Raw genomic sequence first — 24,908 nt, forward strand, 5'->3', positions numbered from 1 at the left:
AGTTATAGTTTTCCAAAGATTTTGTCAATATTTTTGAATATTTGTGTTGAATCGTCATTTTGAAGCTTCAGAAAGAAGTTTCCATGTAGCATCTACGCTATTACATTTACTTTGATAACGATAATTTCTGGAATGCAATGTCTGGAAGTTGTAAAAATAAATATTGCATTTACAAATCTAAGTTTGATATGTTTCTCACCAAAATGTTTTTCTTCAGCTTTAGACTCTGAAAATGTGCCACTGAAGAGCGTGATGAAAGCAAAAATGTTTAAAAGCATACACTGACAAATGTATTCAGTTTGAAATTTCTAGTATTTATTGCTTTTTCACGAGGAGCCTGTGATATATATTTTCGCAAAATTTTCGAATGGGTTATGTTTTGTCCAAAAAGGAAACAAACAAGCATTCTGGCAATGATAAAATAGAGTCAGTACCACTTTTCACAAAATTATCAGCAACAAATTCAGTTGTGAACTTCATATGCGCACGAAACTGTCCTTAAGGCAATTTTTCAACACAATAATTTTAAATGGCATAGTTCAACTGCAGAGCATGTGTAGCTCAGTGAAGAGTGTGCGTCCACGGCGCTAGGCCCTCCGAAGTAAGAGCATCCTAAGTTCGAGTCCAGTCAGACAGTAAACTTCTGAAACAGGATTAGGGACAATGAGATGGCGGCATTTGTCAGCCGCGTCTTTTCACCGGATACCGGGTTTAATTAGTGAGAGTCCTGACCCGACTATCTCTGATTTGCTACTGGTGGAGATTGAACTTCTCCCTCCGTTTCCAAATGTTAGACAGGGTTAAAACGGACCTACCTACTCCCTATAGGGAATTAATAAATCAGCCTAACTGATTCCCTATAGGGAATCAGTTAGGCTGATTTATTTTATTCAGATCAACTCTTAATCTGTGTATTAATGATTATTGTATCTGAGATTTAAATATGAAACTGTTTAATAGAGACGAGAATATACATTGATGAGAAAAGAATATCTGATCCCTTATCTCAAGTTACTGTTGTTCCTAGATTTTTTATTTTTTATTTTTGGAAAATTCTAGTTATGAGACATATTTATAAACATAAACTAATAACGCTAATGTTCTTGCTGACCTGAAAATTCTGGTACAGTAACTGATGCTCACCGTGAAATGAATATATCAAGCTAAAATTTGTAGAATTAGCATTTGATATTATAAAAGGCAGTACCTTCTTAGCACTGACCCCTATTAGGCGTAAAAAACCTAGTGTGAATCCACTCTATACGCAAGGAACTTTTATAACTACTTTTCAACTGAAGTGGGGTTATCCAATCTCATGTAAAAAGGCAATGTTTTAATTCCAAAGCCATAAAAAAAATTCATTCACAGACGTAGCAAATAATAATAAGATTGTCTTATCTCAGAATTTAAGGGTACAAGAAACCATGTTACATGATTATAAAAAGCTATTGTAGTTCAATACTAAAAAAAACGTGAAAAATGATGGAATAAAAAGTTAACTGACCAGAAGGAACCATTACATTTAATATTATTCAAAAATGGGGTGTGCTTTTAAGCTTTCGTTAAATGCTTGTTGTTTAATGTTTTGAATTACGGCAGAAGCAACTAAGGATATAAAGCAAGTGCAATCAGGGGCGGTTCGTGCATCGCCCAATTTTTCTCGATATATAAATATATTTATTTATTCATTTATATTTGCTTGTAATATTTAATTTTATCATAAACAATTCTATACAATTTTATTTTGTATAAAAAATAATGAAAATTCATCTTGTAGCACTTAGGAGGGCGAAGGACGCTAGCAGCACTGTGTTTACCACAGTGGCATATTGCTATGCGCAAGCATATGCACGTCATAGTGAGATGCGAACTATTAGCGTAATGCGGCACTGTCCGTCGCTCAGTTCCACTGTTGTTTATATGCAGTTTGTGCCAGTAGTAGAGTGTTCGTAGTGCTTATCGTGTTTACTCCATCTCTTTAAATATTTGGACATTACAATTAAAGGATTTAATTGCAATGTCCAAAAATTGTAAGTCCATTACTTTAATTACAATTAAAGGAATGGATTTTATTTTTAAATAATTTTGAATTATACCAAACTGTATAATTTTATCGATAATAAACAATATTTTTTCATGTTTAATTTTTTTTTTTAATTTTCACCATAATTTTGATATAAAATTATGTTTTATCCAAACACGTATACACTGTACTTACAGTGTGTATATATATTTCGAAAGTTGCAGCACCCAAACGATTTCAAGCCACGAGCCGTCACTGAGTGCAATTAAGTCTGTTAATTGCTGGTTTACTGCTGAGAGGTTTGCGTGTTATGTGAGATAAAAAAAAGTCCAAGTTTCCGGAAGGAAAACCTTCCACGTATAAGACCGGTTAATTCTTTTTCAAATGAAAAAAATCTTTACAAAAGGTGCTTGGAGTCCTAGTTTGGTTTACATGAATATGAACCGGACCACAACTGTCATTCCGTAAACAACAGTAAGAATAATTACAAAATCAAAGTAGATTTAACATTTTTATTTGTAATACGAGTTGTTCAAAGCATTATTATGCATAACAGAAGCGCATGGAATGCCTAAGATGGAAACGGGTACCATCCCATTTGATCTTGAAAGGATTTCGAGGCTCTCGTCTCCAACAGACTACGCATTTGCCATCCACACCATTTCCCGTATTGAGTAGCAACATCTTTCGTAGTGTCCTTATAAAAACCAGTATTGCTCTTTGTGCGGAGTTTATAACCAGAAATTCCCGTGAAAACGAAAACATCCATTTTAGGCTTGTTGCTGCCATTTGGTGTACTGATAGATGCAAATAACGAGATTTTCTCAACTTTTCCTTCAAGGCTGCCTTTAAATGAGAACCATTTCTTTACCTTGAATTTTGCTTCGATCGTTATTCTGCTTAGGGACATGTTAACGAATGTTTTGGTAGTTCCATCTGTAGCTCTGGCTACGATGCAGTTGCCCTGACGCTCAATGTAGGATAATCCTCGGATTATACCGCCTTTAATCTTCGCATCACTGTCCTTATAATCTTTTAGTTTATAGGGATCAATACTCCTCAGATCAGATCGCATATTTAATAATATTTTATCAATATAACTATTCGTTCTGTTGATATCTGAAAAGAAATGCCTTCATTAGTTTCAGAATGCATAACATAGAAGTAAATTTTTAAACTTAGAAACGACAAAGGGATAAAGAACTCTCTAAAAAGATTTTTCGTATGTAATATACATTGTTCGAATCCTTAATCATATAAAAAACAAAAAAAAAATCAAAGTTCATTTGCAGTTACGTCCAGGGCAGCAACCAATGTTATGACTCCAGTATATCTTGTTTGCTATTTTACTTGAATTCTCCGGCCACGCTGTTTTGTAAGAATAAGAGTTCCTGGCACGAAAAATCGGTATATTATATATCAGACCATCGAACTTATCTTGAATTGAAAAGCTCTTCTAAATATTCGGGTAGGTCTCCTGGAACAGCATTTCTCAAAGTGTGGGTCACGAGGAAATTTTATATGTAAATAAACAGTTTTTTTTTTTTTAAAAAAAACCTCAGTTTGAATTTTCAACTAGAATTTGAAATACGATATAATAAAAATCCTATTAATCAAAAAAGCCTTATAGAAAATACGACGCATAATATTTTTCCAGATGTTGTATCATCTCAACAAGCGAGTATAGTGGTGCATAAAATCAGCCACTGTGTGTCGCCCGAGTGCACTGAAGTATCTTATAATTGTTCACTGAAATATATTAAGGTGATGTATGTTATGGCAATCTTTCTACGATCTATCGAGCACACAGCTTCGTTCTTATTGGCGTCATATGAAGGCTCATATCTGGTGGTAAAATATTACCTATTGTAAATTGTGGGTTCTGGAGCTAGTGGGCCGCTACTAGAAAAGTTTGAAAAACATTGACCTACAAGAATAGAACGCGAGGAACCTTTACAAGGTTTTTCTCTCTCTCTGAAGATGAGTTAGCCAGTGTCATACAGAGAGGGAGACATTGTCTCAAATTTATGTTTTTCACCTTACAAAATATACAAATCAGCCAGAAGAATGCACGTATTTACAGACAATACTCTGTCCTCATACCTTTAGCTGCTTTTTCAGTAATTCAAAACAGCGGTAACTACAGTCCTAGACGAGATTCAAATCCGAGGATTTTCAATCAACGCTGTACGTTGCTGTTCTAACTGTCCCACTGAACGAAGATTGAAGCCGAATGAAATTGATAGGGCTTTTGTATATTTAGATTATTTGCAATTTTTCCAGGGAAAAAAAAAATCAGCTTCATCTTGCTTCCTTTTTATTCATGTTTCATTGAAAAATAAAATAAAACTCAAAAGAAATTCCATTTCCTGGTGAGCTTGTGTAGCTCAGTGGATGTGGTGTTTGCACACCACGGCGGTTGGCCGTACGAAGGAAGATTTGGTTCCGAGTCTAGTCGGCGACTAGAGGAAATTTTTCTAAGCCTTTTTTCGACCGGTTCCCGAGTTAGTCGATTTCTGGCACGGGCAAGCGGATTTTTCGTCCCGTAAACTCAACAAAATCGACCGTAGAACCCACATTATTTCAGACATTAAATATATTGTGCTAGGGTTAGGGACCACGAGATGGCGTCACATTTGAGCCGTCTCTCTTCACTGTGTACCGCTTAATTGGTGAGAGCCTTGGACCATCTATCTCTGATTGGGTAGCAGTGGAGACTGAACTGCCCACTCGGTCTCCCAAAGTTAGATAGGGCTAAATGGCCTCGCCTACGGGAATAAAAAGGCGTTAGCTGATTTTTTTTTTTTTTGAAGAAATTCCTGTCTTACACTATTCAGGTATTTTAATGTGTTGAGACTTTAAATTCGTTTTAGAATTCGAATTAAAAGCATATTTTAAAATGATTATTTATGTACAAGAGGGGTGATTGTATGAAAGTAATGTCGTCTATTCTTATAATGCCGACTATTATAACTAATCTATGCTGCCGTGGATTAGTTATTTTTTAAAATATTAAAAATTGAAACTTAAATTTTATTTGTAACATAGCTGCGTTGAGAGGAGTTAGACGATATGAAACGTGTAAAAATAGTGATGGAAACATTTATTACAGTAATATTTTGTGTGGGTATGCGCGCGCCACACTTTCAAATTTTGGGACATCTTTTGCTGCCGCGGGAGTCTAAACAGCTGACGTTGTGGATGCTCCCACGCCTTTTTTTTTTAATGATATGTTGTTGAAGTTGTGGTTTACAACTTCAACAACACACGTGGGTGGTCTGAAAAGTTCTCGGCCTCAACTATAAATGGCAAGACTATCAGCAAGATTTTTCTTTCTAAGTTAGTACATGTCATACGCATCGATGTGAAATTGCAAGTCACTTTTATCAAATAAGTCTTTGTTTTATACAGCTGTCTGAAGCAAAAGTATTGTCTGTATCCCTTGAAATGGAGAAAATTGAGTATCGGGCGGTTATAAAATTCTTTGTAAAAGAAGGTTTAACGCCAAAAGAAATTCATTCGAAGTTCAAAAAAAGATTATGGGCATTCTTCTCCTTCGTTTTCAACAATTAAGAAATGCCTGCAGAGTTTAAAAGTGGCCGTACCAGCCTCGAAGATGATCCAGTTGAAGGATGTTCAAGAAGTGTAACAACACCAGAAATAATTGATCAGTTTACAATATGGTATTGGATGACTGGCGAGTCAAAGTGCGGGAAATTGCTGAGACTATAGGCATTTCAAAAGAACGTGTAGGATACATTTTGCATGAAGAATTGCAAATAAAAAAGATCTGCGCAAGATGGGTGCCAAATCAAAAACGCACTCCCTTGAAAATATCTGAACAGTGCTTGGAGTGCTTTAAGAAGAATAAAACTGGTTTTATGCGTCGATTTATTACTATGGATGAGACTTTAATTCACCATTACACACCAGAATCCAAACAGCAGTCAAAATAGTGGACAGAAGCCGATTGTTCAGTGCCAAAGAAGACAAAGTCGGTTCCATCAGCAAGAAAGGTCATGGCATCGGTGGTTTGGGATGCTAAAGGCATTTTTTTATTAATTATCTTGAAAAGGGTAAAACAATAACCAGGGAAGATTATTCTGACCAGACGAAACGAAAAATTCCATGAGAAAATACCCGGTTTACAGAAGAAAAAAATCATCCATCATCAGGAGAATGCACCTGCCCACAAAGGTGTTTTGGCAATGGGAAAATTAAGGGATCTGCACTATGAATTGTTGGAACATCCACCCTATTCCCCAGATTTGGCTCCCTCTGACTTCTATCTCTTCCCAAAACTAACAGTCTTCCTCGCTGGTCAGCTTTTTTTTCCTAATCAAGAGGTGATTGCAGTTGTAGAGGGTATTTTACAGATCTTACTGAGAACCACTACAGGGATGGGATAATGATGCTGGAATAAATGTATTAGTCTTAAGGGAGATTATGTTGAAAAATAAAAATAATTTTGAAATTATAAATTCGTTTTTTCATTGTTGTGTAGCTCAATGGAAGTGACGCTTGCATCTTCTGCACTTGGCCGCTCAAAGTTAGACCTATGTTCAAGTCTAGTCACCGATTGGAGGAACTTTTTCTAAGCCTCTCTTTGACCGGTTCCCAAGTTAGTCGATCTCTGGCACTGGCAATCGGGTTTTTTAGTCCTGTAAACTCAAGAAAATCGACCATATTACCCACATTATTTCAGACAGTAACATATCCTGTTAGGGTTAGGCACCAAGAGATGGCAGCACTTGTTTGCCAGCCTCTTCATCGGTGGCTGCCTATAATTAGCGATAGACATGGGCCAGCTATCTCTGATTGACTGCTGTTGGAGATTGAACTGCCCACTCAGTCTCCAAAAGCTAGATAGTGTATAAAGGCCTCGCCTACTCCCTATTAGGGAATAGCTGATTTATGTTTCATTGTTAGGCGAGAATGTTTCATACCACATACTACTATTGCAAGTTGTAGTAATAGTAAATTAATTAAATATCCTATTTTTCCCCACAGAATTAAGCAGGTCTTCAAGTCTACTTACCTGCTGAAAGGGAAGGAACCAGAATCCCAAGCAAGCAGCACAATAGCAACTCCATTTCACTTTATATTTTTAGGGGTGAATAAATTACTGAAAAAAAAATGTCATATGAAGTAAAAGAACCTCAATTGTCTTAGTATATTTAGTAAACAAATTTTTGTTTAAATTCATCGCTAGTTTTTAGATTCAGGAACGTAAGTTTCTACTTACCATTGTTTATGAAGAAGGCGATGGAAGTAAAACTGGTGCTGCAAATAAGGCTCTCTGCTATCTCTCCTACTCTTCTCCATATACATGGCAGATCTCCCCAAACTGTCTCCGGCTATCACCGCTCTGTATGCCGACGACACAATCATTATAGCCAGATCCCTCCGTCTACACCTAGCCACAATCAAGCTGCAGAGAGAAGTCAATGAATTGGAGGATTGGTACACCAAGTGGGGTATCGCAATTAATCCAAACAAAAGCTCTGCAGTAATTTTCACCAGACGTAAAGCAGAACCGAATACAAGCATACAAATGTTTGGTAAAATCATCCCTTGGTGCAATTCTACCAAATATCTGGGAATTCATCTTGGTAGACGTCTAAACTTCAAGTCACATATGGATAGTGTTGCCACTAAGGCAAGTTAGACTATAGCACAGCTATATCCACTTTTGAATAGGAACAGCTTCCTAAGCATAAGCAACAAAATCCTCCTTTTCAAATCGGTAATCAGACCGCAACTAACTTACGCCTCTCCAACCTGGGATCACACGACTAAAAGCAACATCAACAGACTTCAGATAATACAGAATAAATGCCTAAGAATGGCATTTAATGCCCCATGGTTCATCAGAAACATCCAGGTACATCAAGAAGCCAATCTTCCAGATATTAAGACCCACATGACAAGCATTGCGGAGAAATTCTTCACAATCAGCAGACTACAAGCCCTCAGATCGTTTCAAACATAAAAAACCGAAATCCTCCATCGCAAGAGAAAGCTGATACAGCCTCAATGCTCATAATGAGCGGGTAAATTACCCACAATAATCTCATCACCCACAATCTAAAATCCATTGAAGGGATAAAGAGTCAAGGACTCAGTCCATCAACCAATTAAGTTCAAAGATTCAGGAACGTAAGTTTCTACTTACCACTGTTAATGAAGAAGGCGATGGAAGTAAAACTGGTGCTGCAAATATCAGGGGGAAAGTATTATTAGAGCTACAAGTTTTATCACTTAGTATTTTTTAACCCTTCAACAGATTAAAACAGGAAGCAGAACATAAATTTATGTAATCTCTAAGTTTAACATATATACTAAAGATTTCTTCCATTGTACTACAAGTGTGTTTAACGGAACTACCTGAAGAGAAATCCATTAGTACAAATACTCTAGTGTGTGGTCAATGTAATGATGTATTGAATTATATACGATTTCTTTCGTGTGTGTGTGTATACATATATATATACTACAATTCATATGTTTCATTCAGGCAAGTAGTTTTTCCTACCAGCAGAAACTCTGGCCGATTTCTTCTGCGCCAGATAATAAATAGCCTTCTTCATAAATAGGTTTACAATCTTTCGTGTGTGGATTCACATAAAAAAAGTAATAAAAATACAAACCAGCACTAAAATTCCCATTATTAGGCTCAACCACGTAAGTAGGACCAACTTACGATCTGCTTACCGATTTTCAAAAAATAGTTAAGAGCGCCGCATACTTCGTTGTCTAGAGGAACCCGAACACATTAGATTTATTTTTTTATGATTTACAGAACTTATTTAAAAAACGGCGCGGCGCAGATTCTGGGGGGGGGGGGACAAAAAAGCTCTAATTTAGAAAAAGTTAATTAAAAAATCGGTACATAAAAAATCATAAAAGATACCATAAAAGTGCGCAATTGTGTCAATAGATGCCAGTAAACTTGAGAGTTTAAAACACTCCTTACATGGTTCTGAGCTATGATGACGATTTCTTCTCCTCTAACCTCTTGAAACTATCTGCAGGCATTTTAACTAAATGCAACACTGTATTTACTCAATGGAATATAATTAGCAGATAAAAAAAATTAAAAAGAGAAACATGTTTAAGTGAACATTTAATATCCGATGAAAATAAACAAATAAAAAATGATAGCACTTCAGGACCTTGAGCAACGATAAATCGCACCATTTTTAAGTGAATCCACTCCCAAAACGTTAGTAGTATACAGCACATAAGTAGTAGACCCGTATGTTTTACTAGGGGATGAGATAACCCGAAAATCCTGCTCTATAGACCAAATCTGGACCTCTTTCTTGCCAAATCAGGCTTCCAGTAAGCAGGATGGGAGTCTCGCACCAGAAGATACGTTAACCACTTGGCTAACAAGACTGGCCATTTAATCAATGACTTATTCATCTACAAAAAAAAAAAAAAAAAAAGCAGATGATTAAATATTGAAGGGGAGGAGGCAGCGATGACTTGCAACATCTTGGACATTTTCTTGTCTACTTTATTTGCCGGAATATTTGGACAATCTCCAGGAAAACTGTAAAGACTAATTTTAAAATGTGCCTGCTAAACAGATATAATCATGCAGTACTGAGTTCTAAATAACATAATCATATAATACAAATACGAATGGTCAAAATATTTATACTAAATCGTCATGTGCACTTACTCTCGCTCATGAACAGTGCATTAAATGTTCAAAAGAATCGAGTACGTTCTACATACCTGCTACGGGATAACTAAAAGAACTAGAAGATGTCGTCCGTATTTCGCGTGCTTTTATAAGAACCGGATGTGCTTATTCACGCATATAGTAGGTAGTTGATACAGGTGATATCCACAAAAGGATTACAAAGAATTGTGAAGACGTTTCATCGTATTTTTCCTTATGTGGACATTTCGAGATCTTCTGCATGAAAATAGAAAATAATTCACCAATAAAATTGGAACTATCTCGAGGAAAAACCAGACGGAAAGGAGATTTAAAACGTGGCCGGAGACGGCACTTTGTGAGGTCCTCAGAGTTAACAAGAATATAGTAAATAATTCTGCAGTTAAACGTATTCATTTGATGAGCTTTTAATAACGAAACATTACAAGCTGATTTTACCGGGACAGTTTATAAACGAAGATTTTAATATTTTTTTATTTTTTTGGTATTTCTCACTTTTAATCAGTTCCTGGATTCTTGTTTACCACCGCTTTCATTTAGGTGATCCCGATTTTTAACTTTATCATGAAAATGCATACAGAAATGGAAAATAAACGCCTAAATAATTCGAGATAAACTTATTTGTTAGCATAAAAATAAGTTCAACTTGGAGTGTAATTGTATTTACGCTAACCAGATCAAATGTTTGCTGTTAGAAAAGAACATTTCTCAAAGTGGTAACATTGATGTAGGCTAAATCACATGAGTATTGTAGCATGCACACTTTATTACCTGATTCCTTTAGATTACACTATTTAAAAGACTATCCCAAAGAGGGCGGACCTCTCGGATGGTGAATTAAGTAGACAGAGGCAGTTTTTCTTGTATCCCACAAGACGGGGGGGGGGGGTTAGATTTGTATACCCAGACAATATCCGTGGCATTTTTCTCAGCGACTCTATAAACTTCATATATTCACATAACTGGAATATGGTATCCAGAATCAAGTTCAACTCAAAAGCGAAGATTGGCCTTTTATCACCGAGACAGTATGATGGTCAACACAATAAAACCACGTCCTTTCTCTGATATGTAAGAATACATTTAAAATATGTTTACAACAAACTATAGTATTATTTGACAAAAACTTATATTCTTGTTTTAATCATTTTTAAGTGTAAGCAATTTCAAAGATTTTTTTTTTTTTTTGCCTTTAGTGTACCTTTCAAACTGATTTAAATGCATTCATACGAACAATAGACTATAAATAACAAAAATCTATAGTATTACTGTTCTAAGAGAAACCAATCTTCAAATAGATTTGACAATTTTCATACTGCGTTAATTTCTTTAAATGAAATGCTAAGAAACTTACGGCATTAAAAAAAAAAAAAACATAAATAAATTGAAGTGACATAATTTATACGTAGTTAAATATTTCTCTCTTCGAATGTTACGAAATCTCTTGTGACAAACTATTTCGAATTTCCAGGAAATATTGCATTTCTCTTAGGCTGAGTTTGTACAGCTGTTAAGCTAGTCGGAAAGAAGTAAAGTATATGGTTTCAAAGGATGAAGTACACTTCATTTTCTATGTACAGGCAGATCTCGGTCTTCATAATTTTCAACAGCACTAACATGGTTACTGCATTTTTTAAAATTAACCATTACGCTGAATCACATGATTTCAGATTCCTTATTATTGTAACATAAATTCTAACCTACATTGGCTTATTTTCCATATTAGCGTAGCACAGGTCCATGTACTTTCATAGGTGCTACCTCCACAGCAGAAAATTGTAATATTGTTTTTACTATTATTAATAATGTTTATTAAGCATTTCTTTCTCCCTTTTTTCGACATTTTCTAACCACTATCCGGAATTGACAAATTGCTAAAAGTTTCAGTAAAAAGTATTAAAATTACCTCCACTCCAATTTTTTTTTTTTCATCACGTAAAGTTTCTTTTAATAACGTTACACGACCATTCCTTGCCTGCTGTGAATGAAAGAATTTGATCAAGTTATTTAATGAACAGGGGTTGAAATAAATATCCGAAGAACGAATCCTTTTTTGATCTTCACACAATTACTCCGGAGTGGAACGAATTTTATTTTATTTTTTATAAATATATTTCTATCCTACCGAAACAATTGATGGTTAAGTTTTAAGATATCTTTGAGGATGTAATTGAGAGGCGCAATTTTTTTTTTTTTTTTCACTCACAAAATAATACTCCGCCTGAAGAAAAGCGCGCATGCACACATAATCCCCCCCTTCCCCAACAGATCGAGCATTATTTTCTGGGAGTGAAATTTTTTGTTCCGACTTGGAAATATATCTTCAGAGGAAGAAGTACCTATACGGATAGCTATCCGAATAGATAAAAAAACTTACCGGGGAGGGGATATATCCGGGATTATTAATTCGTACCGTTAGGGAGGGGGGGGGGGGAGTTCTTTTCGAATTGTTCCGAGGAGCACATTCTATTTTGGCTCAAAACTATTTCAATCTCTGTTAACGAAGTCACTTTTATTTTATTTAAACGCTATTACTACTTCTACATCATTGCACGAAACGCACTCAAAATGTGCACACTACCAGTATGTGCAGCAAGTAACCATATGCACTGCACCGAATTAGTTTGACTTCATTGTTTGTATTATGACGAAATCTTTTTTAATTTTTTATTCATTTAATTATTTTTGCTTAATAGTAAAACCTAATCTCTGGGCATAGATGATCTAGGCCCAGAGATTTTGAAGACAGAAGTAGAAATGGCCTAAAATGTGGAAAGGCAGAAGGAATAGATGAAAATCTGCAGAATTCCTGAAACAACTTCAGAAGAAAGGAACTGAAGAAATAACCAAAATAATAAATTTAATTTATAACAAAGGAGAATTACCAAAAGATTTTATGACCTTAATATTTACCTATACCAAAGAAAAGTAATGCAGTGAGCTGCAAGAATTTTAGAACAATAAGCTCATTTCTCATACATCAAAAATACTTATGAGAATCTTAACACAAAGAATTGCATCTAAGGCAGAAGAATTTCTTGGAGAAGATCAGTTTAGTTTCAGGAAGGGTAGGGGAACAAGAGATGCGATTGGACTATTAAGAATAGTAAGTGAAAGAACTCTGGAAGTGAATAAAGAAGTTAATATCTGTTATATACATTTTGAAAAAGCTTTTGGCTTTGTGAAATGGGATAAGATGGTGGAAGTAATGGAAAAGATTGGTCACTATATACGGGACAAACTGCCATGGTGAGAGACATAATATGGTACAAGAGAACCAAGTATCATTGGACGAGGAATAAGACAAGGCTTTCTCTGTCACTAATTTTGTTTAACATGTATACTGAAGCAATGGTAAAAGAAGCACTGGAGAATTCGGAAGAAGGAATAAAGATTGGTGGTGGACAGATATTTGCAATAAGATATGCAGGTGACAAGGCATTATTATCAAATACTGAAACAGGACTACAACATCTGTTGAAGAGATTACTGGAATCCTGTATCAATTATGGATTGAAAATTAACATCAGAAAAACAAAGGTAATGAAAATAGTAAGGAAAGAGGCAAATATGGATATCAGAATAAATGGGGGAAAATTGAATCAAGTAGACATTTAAATATCTAGGAAATGTTATTAGCAGTGATGGAAGATGTAAAAGTGACATAAAAACAAGAATAGTGATGGGAAGAGATGCCTTTAACAGAAAATGGAATTTATTCAGAAGCAAAATGGATAGAAACCTAAAGAAAAGACTGTTATGTGTGGAGTGTCGCCCTCTATGCAGCTGAAACTTGGACATTGAAAAAAGAAGAAATTAAGATTTTGGAAAACTTTGAGATGTGGATTTGGAGAAGGATGGAAAAAATCAAATGGGCAGATAAAATAACTAATGAAGAGGTCTTAAAAAGAGTAGAAGAAGAAAGAAGTCTGTTAAGGAGGATAAAAAGAAGAAAGGGAAACTGGATCGGACATATTCTAGAGGGAATGGAATCATCAGAGATGCCATCGAAGGAAAAATAGACAGAGGAAGAGTAAGGAAAACAATGCTAGATGACATGCTGAATGGAGACAGGTACACAACTTGAAAGAGAAGGTTCAGAACAGAAGAGAGTGGAAGAAAGGTTTTTGTTATACTCAAGAAGAAGTATAACAGTGGAAGGTAAAATCAGAAATATTTCTTCAGCTGCCTTCCACATATGAGACTGCCTATCCCTACTACTGATAAAGTTCTTATCATTCATAGCATTCTACACAGATACGAATCCTAAATGCAATATCGCTCTTCATTGTTCAACGAAGGTGCCACTTGTGAACATGGCTGGATACTTTTGGCTGTTGAACTGAAGGCCTAAGGAGAGTAAAAAGGATTATATGACTCATCAAAATCTGTCAAAACAGTTGAGGCCGTTAGTAGCAGCCTATGTCTTATTGATGATCAGCATAAACATGTTAATGAATGAGATGAAACAAAACTAATGTAAAAATCTCAGGGGTAAATCTCTCTCTCTCTCTCTCTGTGATATATATATATACACACACACTATAGTATCTACAGAGAGAGAGAGACCTCTTTAATCTCTCTCAAACCTTTTCAACTATCTCTTTCTAATGCTCGACTTCCTACAGTTGAAATACTCTGATAGTGATGTCATCTTTCTTCGGAACTTCAAAGTCCACAGCCAAAATTGGCTTCCCTTCTGAAACTGAAGAAGGAAAGCCAGCTCTCCTGATCCAAACAACGCACTGCCTTGGTTCTCTTAAAAAGTGTGCCAATGCAGTAAAAAAAAAAGCCATCAAGAACCACCAAGAATTGCTCTCACCATGACATTCATAGTCTTCTGCCAGAAAGATATCTGAAGAATCCTTAATAACCTGAGGACAAACAAGGCATCTGGTTCTGATGGTATCCCGCTTATTGTTAAAAACTTGTGCCCCAAAACTAACACCTATCCTGTATTTCCTCTTCAATCTATCCTACAGTATGGAAATAGGCCCACATTCAGGCCATTCCAAAGAAAGGTGATTAGTCAGCCATCAAACTACCATTCAACTGCTTTCACTTGTTCTAAAATTATGGAGAAGGCCATCAACAACCAACTTCTGCACCACCAAGAGGCCTGCCAATTAATCAGTAACCAGCGATATGGATATCATAAGTCACAATCCACAGTCAATCTTTTATCTTTTAGCACCCACCTCTGGACTCAAGCCATGGAAAAATTCATAAACTCATGTAGTTGCTTTCAACATTTCAAAGGCATTTGATCAGGTTTGGCACAGAAGCCAACTTAGCAAACTACCATCCTATGGTCTGCCTTCCACACCCTGCAACTGGATCACCAACTTTCACACTGTTCACTCACTCTGTGTCATGGTGGACAGATTTCTTCACTAATGTAAGCCAGGGTTCCCTTCTTTCACCCACTCTCTTCCTCTTGCATATAAATGATCTGCTCTCACAGACATCCAATAATGTCCAGTTTTGCTGATGAGAGTATATGGCATTTCTTCTTTTCATTTAACAAACCTTGTAGTGCTCAACTGTTAGAATCCTCAAGGTCTACCACAACAAACATCCTGAATTCCGATCACCTAGCTATATTATATTTCAATGGGCAAGGACAACCTTGTAGACTTCAATGCCACCAAAAACTCAGTCCTGTCAGATCTCTCGAAAGAGAGAGTTCACATTCTTTCCACCCCCAACTTTCAATAATATCAAACACAATTGGATTTCCCTTTTTGAACTGCCCTATACCTTCTACTTTTCCTAGTACAAACACATTACAGCAACTCTTTTTAATATTTACTTAAATAAAATAATAATAAAATGGAATAAAAATTTACATCAAGGAATTCAACTTTCTCCCACAGTGAACTTAAACACTCTCCTTTTTGCTGACGACCAAATAATAATTACAAATTCTGAAGATAACTTACAGAAAGCTATTTAAGATCTAAATGAGATAGCCAAAGATTATGGTACAATAATATCAACAGAAAAATAAAAAACTATGGCTTTAAAGGACAAGATCCAACAAGAACTAAAATAGTAATAGATAACAAGATCTTAGAACAGGTGAATTCGTTTAACTACCTAGGATGTATGATCACATATGAAAATGAAAAAGAAATGTAAAAACTGCAAAATATTTAAAAATAACAGGTGTAATTAACTCTATATTTAAACCAAACCTAGTTCAAAAACAAACCAGATTAAAATTATACAATACATTAGCCCTGCAAGTCTTAATGTATAAAAGCAAAATCTGGACAATAAAACAAAAAGACAAAGATTAATAACAGCAGAAATGAAGTTTATGAGAAAAACTGCAAAGTATACCCTATTTGATCACAAAAGAAACGAAGAAATTATGAAAGAATTAAACCAAGAACCAGTAATAGAAAAAATTAAAAAATATAAACATAAATGGATGGAACACATTCAAAGAATGAAAACAGAAAGATTACCAAAACAAGCCTTAAGGTACAAGCCATTAGGAAAAAGAAAACCAGGACGTCCTCTTAAACGATGACTTCTAAAGCCGGAACAGGCCATGCTAGGCCTAAATCCTTGATATGCAGAACCATGGAATAATTCACCCAACCATGGAATACTGCTCATATATTTGGGCTAGTAATGATTCCACTCTCACATATCCACTCACAACTCCCCCCCCCCTCTCTCTTTCATGGATGTTCAGTTTATGCCTTAAGCCACTTCTATAGATATTTTCAGACAGTGATATTCAATGAACCAACTTTACTGCTTCCTCTTTCATTCTGTCTACTTCTATTTTTTTGGAAACATTATCTCCCAAAGAATACAACCTTCAGTTGTTCAAAAAATAAATAGAATAAAATAAACAGATTCCTCCTTTCTTCTTATCCTCTTGTGTGCACACATGCACTGCACTAATTCGCTGTAGGTCTTGTTAGATAATAAAAATATAAAAAAAAAGCCATTTTATTTATTTTATTTCTGCCTGAATTTTTCTGCTATATTGCACTTAATCACTGCAACTAAAGCCATGGGATAATAAAAGAAGGAATTTCCAACTGCTGAACATTGTGTTAGGAATAAAAGGACTTGGTGATTTACTGTTTGTGTTTTGTATATCACCACCCTTCATCCATCAAGAAAGCTGAAAGCAAAACTGAATGTAATAAAATACTACTTTTTTTCTACTGATGGAGGTAAAGCATTTTTATGATTATCAAGTGTTTCCTTGTCTATGCTGAAGAGAGTGGTGAAAGTGAGGGTTTTTTTATTTTTTATATATTTTATTTTTTTTATCTGATCCACACACAGAAAGGCTTGGGATAAGTTTATTCAAATAAACTTAACTTGAACCAGAGTACATGGCATTTCTTCTTTTCATTTAACAAACCTTGTAGTGTTCAACTGTTAGAATCCTCAAGGTCCACCACAACAAACATCCTAAATTCTGATCACCTAGCTATATTTCAATGGGCAATATATGTCTCTCAGCCAAGTAAATCAATTATATTGTCTATATAGTAGTACCTTGGATTGCGAGTAACTTGGTCTGCAAATGTTTCGCAAGACGAGCAAAAATTTTTAATAAATTTTAACTTGATAAATGAGCGATGTCTTGCAATACGAGTACTGTATTACCTATACGCTTTGTCTGCCGAGCGTCAGGTGATCACAAGCCGCTCGGAATTGTGGGTAATCGTCTCGCATGCACGGTCTCAGTCGGCATACCTTATTCGTATAGTCAACATTCCTGCTAGCGTTGTGACCACGTGTGCATGTAAAGCATTTTTTTATTTTGTGTCCAAATGTAATGACTGTTCTTTATTAACTGTACTATGACAATGGCCCCAATGAAGAAAAGGGTTGAAAGAAGTGGCATCCATAGTGTTGTGAGGCACGGAGAGGCTGCGAGTTCGGACGCAAAGGCAGCTGTGGCGTTCTTTGCCAAGTTTCAGAAGCTCATGGTTTCCGAGTGTTACCTGCCGCAGCAAGTTTTTAATTGCGATGTGACAGATAGCAGTGATTCCGTTAGTGACAATGAAAGTCGTCCTACCCAATACAATTAATTGTATTTACTGTAATATGTAATTGCAATGTAATTAATAAATTGGATTACTTTATGTATTTTGTATTAATAATTTTTATATGAATATTTTTGAGTTTTGGAACGAATCATCTGAGTTTCCATTATTTCTTATGGGGAAATTCGCTTTGATATACGAGAGCTTTGGATTACGAGCATGTTTCCGGAACTAATTATGCTCGCAAACCAAGGTACCACTGTAAATATATATATATACATATATAATTGATAAAAATGGGGAAAAAAAAAAAAAAAAAAAAAATTCCACCCAAGATACAAAGTACTACAAGTTAGTAATAACCTAATAACCTTTCTTGGGTGGTCACTACATTAAAAAAAAAAAAATGTAACCTCACTGAAAGTGATTACATTAAAGTTTATAGTTGCATGATTTTATTTATTCATGTTTATTGTAAATTTGTATAGGGTTTTCAAAAAAAAAAGTATAGTTTGAATTGCCATAAAAATGAATCTATATATTTACTGAAAAAGGAACAAGTACTATTATTAATTTAACCAAGTTCTGCTTACATATTGCCATCAGAAAATGTTTTATAATTTTTAATGTGCTATTGTAGTTAAAAGATTCACCTCAAGAGAAAATATTCTTTGCAATCCAGTATGCAAAGAAATTCCAGAAATGTGAATTACAATAATTTCAATTTCTCATACATGAAAACTCCCATGTTATCATTAAACATGAACAGGTTTTCTGGATATTACCTCAATGAGATTTTCATATTTCATCTTGCAGCTGGCTGGATGGTTCTTAATTCCATTTTTATATTATGTACAAGAGCATCTTAACACTGCTATTGTGATGAACAGTTTATAATGCTCAGAGTTCTCAAACAACTGTCCTTACCCCCTCTGAATTTAACGTCTGCACATAATGTATTGTGGCAGTGGAGGATTATAACAATGCCAACAATTACTGTATTTGTCTTTGCAAAGTACATTGCAAAGAATATTTTCCCTTGAAATGAAGGCATTTTTGATTATAACCACACCTTGAACAATAAGGATTCTCTGGTGGCAATGTGAAAATGAAACAGTTTATTTACTTATATAGGATGGCTATTTATAACTACTAGAGTACTACTGGTTATAGCAGGGGTTGGCGGCCCGTAAAAGGTTGACCATACTTACATGGCATGTGTTCAGTATGTTGAATTATTTATAAAAAAAAAAATAAAAAAAAAAATCATCTAACGCCTTTTTATTCCCGTATACGGGGAGTAGGCGAGGCCATTTAGCCCTATCTAACTTTTGGAGACTGAGTGGGCAGTTCAATCTCCACTGGTACCAATCAGAGATAGATGGCCCAAGGCTATCACTAATTAAGCGGTACACAGTGGAGAGAGATGGCTCAAATGTGCCGCCATCTCGTGGTCCCTAATCCTAACACAATATATTTAATGTCTGAAATAATGTGGGTTCTACGGTCGATTTTCTTGAGTTTACGGGACGAAAAACCCGAGTTTCCGGGAGGAAAAATCCGCTCGCCCGTGCCAGAGATCAACTAACTCGGGAACTGGTCGAAAAAAGGCTTAGAAAAATTTCCTCTAGTCGCCGACTAGACTCGAAACCAAGTCTTCCTTCGTGAGGCCAAGTGCCGTGGTGTGTAAACGCCACATCCGCTGAGCTACACAGGCTCTGTTGAATTATTTAAATAATACATTTTATAATATGAATAATAAATTAAAAATAATTTTATACCTATACTTCGTGATATCTTCCATGCAACTTGGAAATATCAACAAAAGGAAACTTTTGCTGGTAATATTGAAGATTTACAAATGGAATTTTCACAAGATTTGTGGATTTTCATAAAAAATAGCATTGAAATGCGATTAAGTTCAAATGCTTTTAATGTCGACATTGATCGATGCTTACCAAAAAAAAAAAAAAAAATTTGAAGGATTAATCAGTTTCGCAAAGATGATAGTTGCATTTGGATGCACCTACATTTGCGAATTAGCATTTTCTGCCATGAGTTTTAGAAAAAATAAAATTTCTTCTCAACTGACTGATGAATATTTGCATGCTTCAATTCAAATTTGCACCTCAGGTTATAAAGTGGATCTAGATAATCTGGCTAAGGGAAAACAATCACAAAAGTCACATTAAGCAGGGAGACATATGTATATATTGTGATGGATACACTATATTACTTTGTTTTTACATGATAATTTTTCATTGTGTTTCATATCTCGTACTTTAAATATTTCTGTGTTTTTTAAGATTGACATAATAAAAATTGATAACTTAAGTATTTTTTCCACTCACTATTTTCTCTTAAATAAATGCTTGCGGCCCGATTATTAAAAATAAAAGTTGAATGTGGCCCGCGAGTCTGAAAAGGTTGCCGATCCCTGGGTTATAGCATGGTTCTAGTTCTGCACGAGTGTAAAGAGAGATGCACAAGGTCTGTTATAATGCTCATATAAGACCATCATATAAGAGGTCAAATAGCCAGCCAAGTGGTGTAATATCATGGTTGGTTGACCAGCCAGCCACTGTAATCTACTGAATTATATAAAATATAATCATCATCATCACAAACCATGGGCTCACTGTCTGTTGGTGTCAGATGCCTCCTTCACTATCTTCTTCCACCTTTTTTTTGTCCAGTGCACAGTGTCTGTACACCCATTCCACACCAGTCCTTTATGTCGTCTATCTATTCTCTGTACACACCATCCATAATACCAAACATGAATGTCTTTATCTTGCAGTCTTCACTCATTCTGCAGATGTGTCCAAATAATTGCAGCTTCCATTTTATAATCTTCTGCATTAGATTCTCCTTTAGTTGTATCTTCCAATAGAGCTCTTCATTTGTGACTTTTTGTACTCATCCTATTCTCAGAATCTTCATGTAACAAGTTCTTTCAAATGCCAAAATTCTTTTTCTTGATTCCTTATTTATTACCCACATTTCAGATCCATACAGTACACCACTAAAGATGCATGTTTCCAGTACTCTTAGTTTTGTTTGCAGGCTGATCACTTTACTTTTCCAAATGTTATCCATGGCCTTCAGATTTGTTCTTCCCTTTGTAAGCCTGATCTTTATTTCTTTTTTACAGTCCAAATCATATGTCATTTTACTTTCCAAATATGTGAATTGTTCTACATTTTCTATATCAATTCCATCCACTTGTACCTTTTGTTTCATGTTCTTCTCACCAAATACCATTGTCTTTGTTTTTTCCAAGTTCATAACAAGTCCAAATCTTTTCCCTTCCTCATTTAACAGTTTCAATGTTTTTTGTAGTTCTCTTTTGCCTTCTTCAATAATAACAACAATGTCATCTGCAAATCTCAGACTATTAATTCTCATCCCATGCACTGATATTCCTTTTTGCATCTCCCTTCATTTTATTCATTGCTCTTTCTAAATGTGCGATGAAAATGCTTGATGATATTGGGCTCCCCTGTTTAGTACCTTGGCTTGTTTTAAACCATTTTCCCACATCATCACCTATTCTAACTGCTGCAACTGCATTCTTACAAACATTTTCATACAAAAAAAACATTACAACAACATAAAATTATCTGCAACTCACAAAACTATATTTTGCACATGAAGGCCAGAAGTTGGTAGTTAAAACATTATGACATGAATGAAGGGGGTGAAGGTATTGTGTTTATTCCAATTTCTAAATATATGCAGACAGATTTGAATGACAGTTTATAAAAGTGAACTCTTGAATATGCCTGTTATGTTATTTAATACATGAATTGTATTAATTTTTGTTTAACTGGAGTAAAGCATTAGAGGAAATGTTTTTTTTTTAATATATTAATCAAATTTCTGATATGTACCATTTGAATGACAATTTCCCCTCAAATTAGTCTCATCTGTCAGGACTCCAAATGTGATCAGATCATATATTTCACTCTAAGGCATTTCTAACTGCAACAATTCAATGGATCATGGGGTTTCCTCCAAGTCCTATCCTACTATAGTATCAAACACATGTTTTGCTAAACTCTCTCTTGGATTTTGTTTAAGTGCCTGTACCACCTTAGAAAAGTTCTGCTCACATGTTCCTGAACGCTAACAATATCATGTTTCTTCTCATTTTTTTTTCTCATAATTCTGTCAGTGATGCCTTTTGTTCACTCCCCTAATTTTTTTTTTTTTTTCAAAACTGTCATATCTATGGTCTGTGGTGTTATCTTATTCCCTATAAATTTATTCAAATCACTCTCCATCATACTGACTTTGCTGTTTATTGTCTATTTCCATATTTAATTACCATCTTTGCAAAATATTGTGTCTATACAGCAGAAGTATTTTTACTTATTCTATGAGTTTTCCATTGCAGATGCAGTTGATATTTACCATGCTCTTGCCTATTTTCATGGTCTTTCATTGTTGATTTTCAAGCCAAACTTGTTACAGCAATATTCAATTTAAAGAATCCTATAGCTTTGTACCAGGGTTTTCATTTTGCATGGGTACAAGGGAATCTCCACAGTCTTAAGACTCATCATGCAAGGGAAACTATCCATATACAGCAATCTCTCAATTAATGGGCCCCCGATTAGTGCATCATTTTTTTCGATTAGTGCGCCTATATACATCTTAAAAATAAATGTTACAGAGTTTAAAAATTTTCGATCTATACATTTTTTATGGTTAACTATTTAAAAAAAATCACTCACCAGGATGAAATAATTTAGTTACTGATTTGAAACATTTTACAGTTATTTTTTAATAGCATACTACACTATTTCCATGTACACTATGTTCCAAATTTACCCCCCACAATTTATGTCATCTGCTTTACATAGCATTTTGTTGATCATATCATGTGCAATTGTTTTCCTTTACTTTTTTATTTTAAATTATTTTCCTAACCTTTAATCATGAGTAAAAGAATTAGTGAGCAAAAAATAGAAGTGTAAAAATGATTCGAAAAGTAATCTCATTGGAAGAAAAACTTGAAATAATAAAGAAAAATGAACAAGGCGAGTCCAGAGCAGAGATAGGACAAGAACACAAAAATGGGTGAATCAACTGCTGAATACAAAGAGAAAGGTAAGGCTGCTTCAAGTTCATCATGCATGCACTTGAAATCAAAGTATTATAATGATTGAATTAGAGAGACTTCTTTTTACATGGATCGAAGATTGTAACCAAAAAATGGATCCCACTAAACACTGGCCTTATTAAATCAAAAGCATTAAACCTCTTTGCAATCTTGAAAGAAAGAGCTATCAATGATGGAAAAGAAAGAATTCCACGCTAGTGCTGGGTGATTTGAGCGTTTCAAAAAGAGAAATAGCCTACATAATGTTCTAATCACAGGTGAAGTTGCAAGTGCAGATAAGGAGATATCCAGAGATTTTGAAGAAAATTGTGTAAGAAGGGGACTATTGTGATCAATAAATATTTAATGTCGATGAAACCGGCCTTTTTTTTTTTAAGTGAATGCCTTCCAAGACTTTTCTAGCCAAATCAGAGAAATCTCAGCATGGTTATAAAGTTGCAAAGTCGAATGAAATTACTGCTAGCAATATGCGAGCCGTTTGGAAGCACATTCTTCCACATTGCAAATAATTTTAGAGGCTTTTCAAATGAATCTAAGTTAATTAAATCTCGTTCTGAGAAGTTGAGTGATTCCGACCTGCTAAATTTAGATACACACCGAGAAAATACTGAAGAATATGAAGAAAATTTAATCACTGACAAGTCCAAGAGGTTTCAGAGAAACAATTTGAAAATAGTTTTCGTACAATCAAAGTTTTTAAGCAGCAATGCTTAGAAACTGACCTTGGTGAAGAGAGAACCAGCAAAATTTGCAGAAGAGGCAATAGGGCCATACCGTCAGTTGTATGAAAAAAAGAAACAGAATGCTCGCCAAACTACGTTAACTCAATTCTTTATTAAGAAGCAGAATAATAAATTTATATTCTGAATATGTTTTATTGTCTTTCAGCTTTGTGGTTTTCCTTTAACTAAGCCCTGAGACATACCCTAATTCTTTTATAAAAAAAATTAAGGGTCAAAGAAGAAATCTGAGGAACGAATTATACATTTTCCTATACATTATTATATTCGATTAATGTGCCTGTTTTAAAGAACACATTAGGCACACTAATCGAGGGAGTGCTGTAATGCCCGTCATCTCTCCTTGAATGCATTCACTGACAAAACATTAAACGATAGACTCAGACAGCCTATTCCACTCATTCGACCACTCTCCAAGCACAAAATTAGTTCTGAGACCCTTAGACTTTTTCTTGCTAAAATTTCAGGGATGACTTCTTGTTCTGCACTTCTAGCAAAGTGCTGAAAAATTTTTCTGCATCAATCCTATAATGCTCTTAGCAACTACAATATTTCTGTCATATCCTCTATTTTCTGCCTATCAACCAACTTCTGCAACCCATAAAACCTCAATCCATCCTTACAGGAAACATTTTACAGACTACTCACTTCTGGATCCTCTCCAATAATCCAGAGGGCCATATCAAAGCCTATATTATAAAGGAGAATGAAAACTTCCTTATCTCTACTAAGTTGGCTTTAATAAGTAATGCTATGTGTTACCTTGGCCACTTCTATGATCAGTTGTCAGCAGACGATGCAAATCACCTGCAGACAACTGATTATTTCCCTTCAACTCATTTCCTATGTCATTCATCTACAAATTAAACAGTAGCAATTCATAACACATAGCCATGCAACACACCACTAGTCACCTACCCTCTCCATATACTATATTTTGGTATCTGTCCACCAGTCACCTTTGAATCCATATCATCAGCTTCATATGTATCCCTCATTCACTGCAATTTGTGTAACAGAGTAATATGTGATATATTTAAATTAAAGATGCCAAGAAATTATATTCTTGGTTTAATCCTTTGTCCAAGTGTAAGCAAACAATGTTTGTGTGAAGTATTTTCATGACTGGGATACTCGTATACAGAGGCTAATAACTCTTTCAGATGTGTATAAGGCAATTGATGCAAAATCATTGGATAAAGAATTAAACCGAAATTACAATTTCTTGGCATCTTTAATGTGTAGTTAATCAAGTAAAAGTACTTTCAACATTATTTCTAACCTATAGTATTTTAATAAC

The 24,908-nt window shown here is 35.0% G+C and overlaps 1 protein-coding gene across 2 annotated transcripts; it reads right to left on the bottom strand.

Moving 5' to 3' along the window:
• Window positions 1-2,571: 2,571 nt before the first annotated feature.
• On the bottom strand, window positions 2,572-11,711 carry LOC150100927 (uncharacterized). 2 transcript variants are annotated; one of them, XM_090401752.1, is made up of 3 exons: window positions 11,623-11,711; window positions 7,062-7,148; window positions 2,572-3,142 (listed from the first exon to the last, which is right to left on the bottom strand). In XM_090401752.1, exons 2-3 carry the CDS (start codon window positions 7,114-7,116, stop codon window positions 2,595-2,597), a joined length of 603 nt encoding a protein of 200 aa, XP_090257878.1. In that variant the 5' UTR covers window positions 7,117-7,148; window positions 11,623-11,711; the 3' UTR covers window positions 2,572-2,594. The 2 variants fall into 2 exon arrangements, with proteins under 2 accessions (XP_090257878.1, XP_090257879.1); XM_090401753.1 differs by lacking the exon at window positions 11,623-11,711 and adding an exon at window positions 9,770-9,964.
• Window positions 11,712-24,908: the final 13,197 nt, after the last annotated feature.

Source organism: Typopeltis vanoorti, chromosome 12, assembly GCF_054136105.1.
Source record: "Typopeltis vanoorti isolate ZY-2024b chromosome 12, IOZ_Tvanoo_1.0, whole genome shotgun sequence".
Classification (NCBI taxonomy): Eukaryota; Metazoa; Arthropoda; class Arachnida; order Uropygi; family Thelyphonidae; genus Typopeltis; species Typopeltis vanoorti.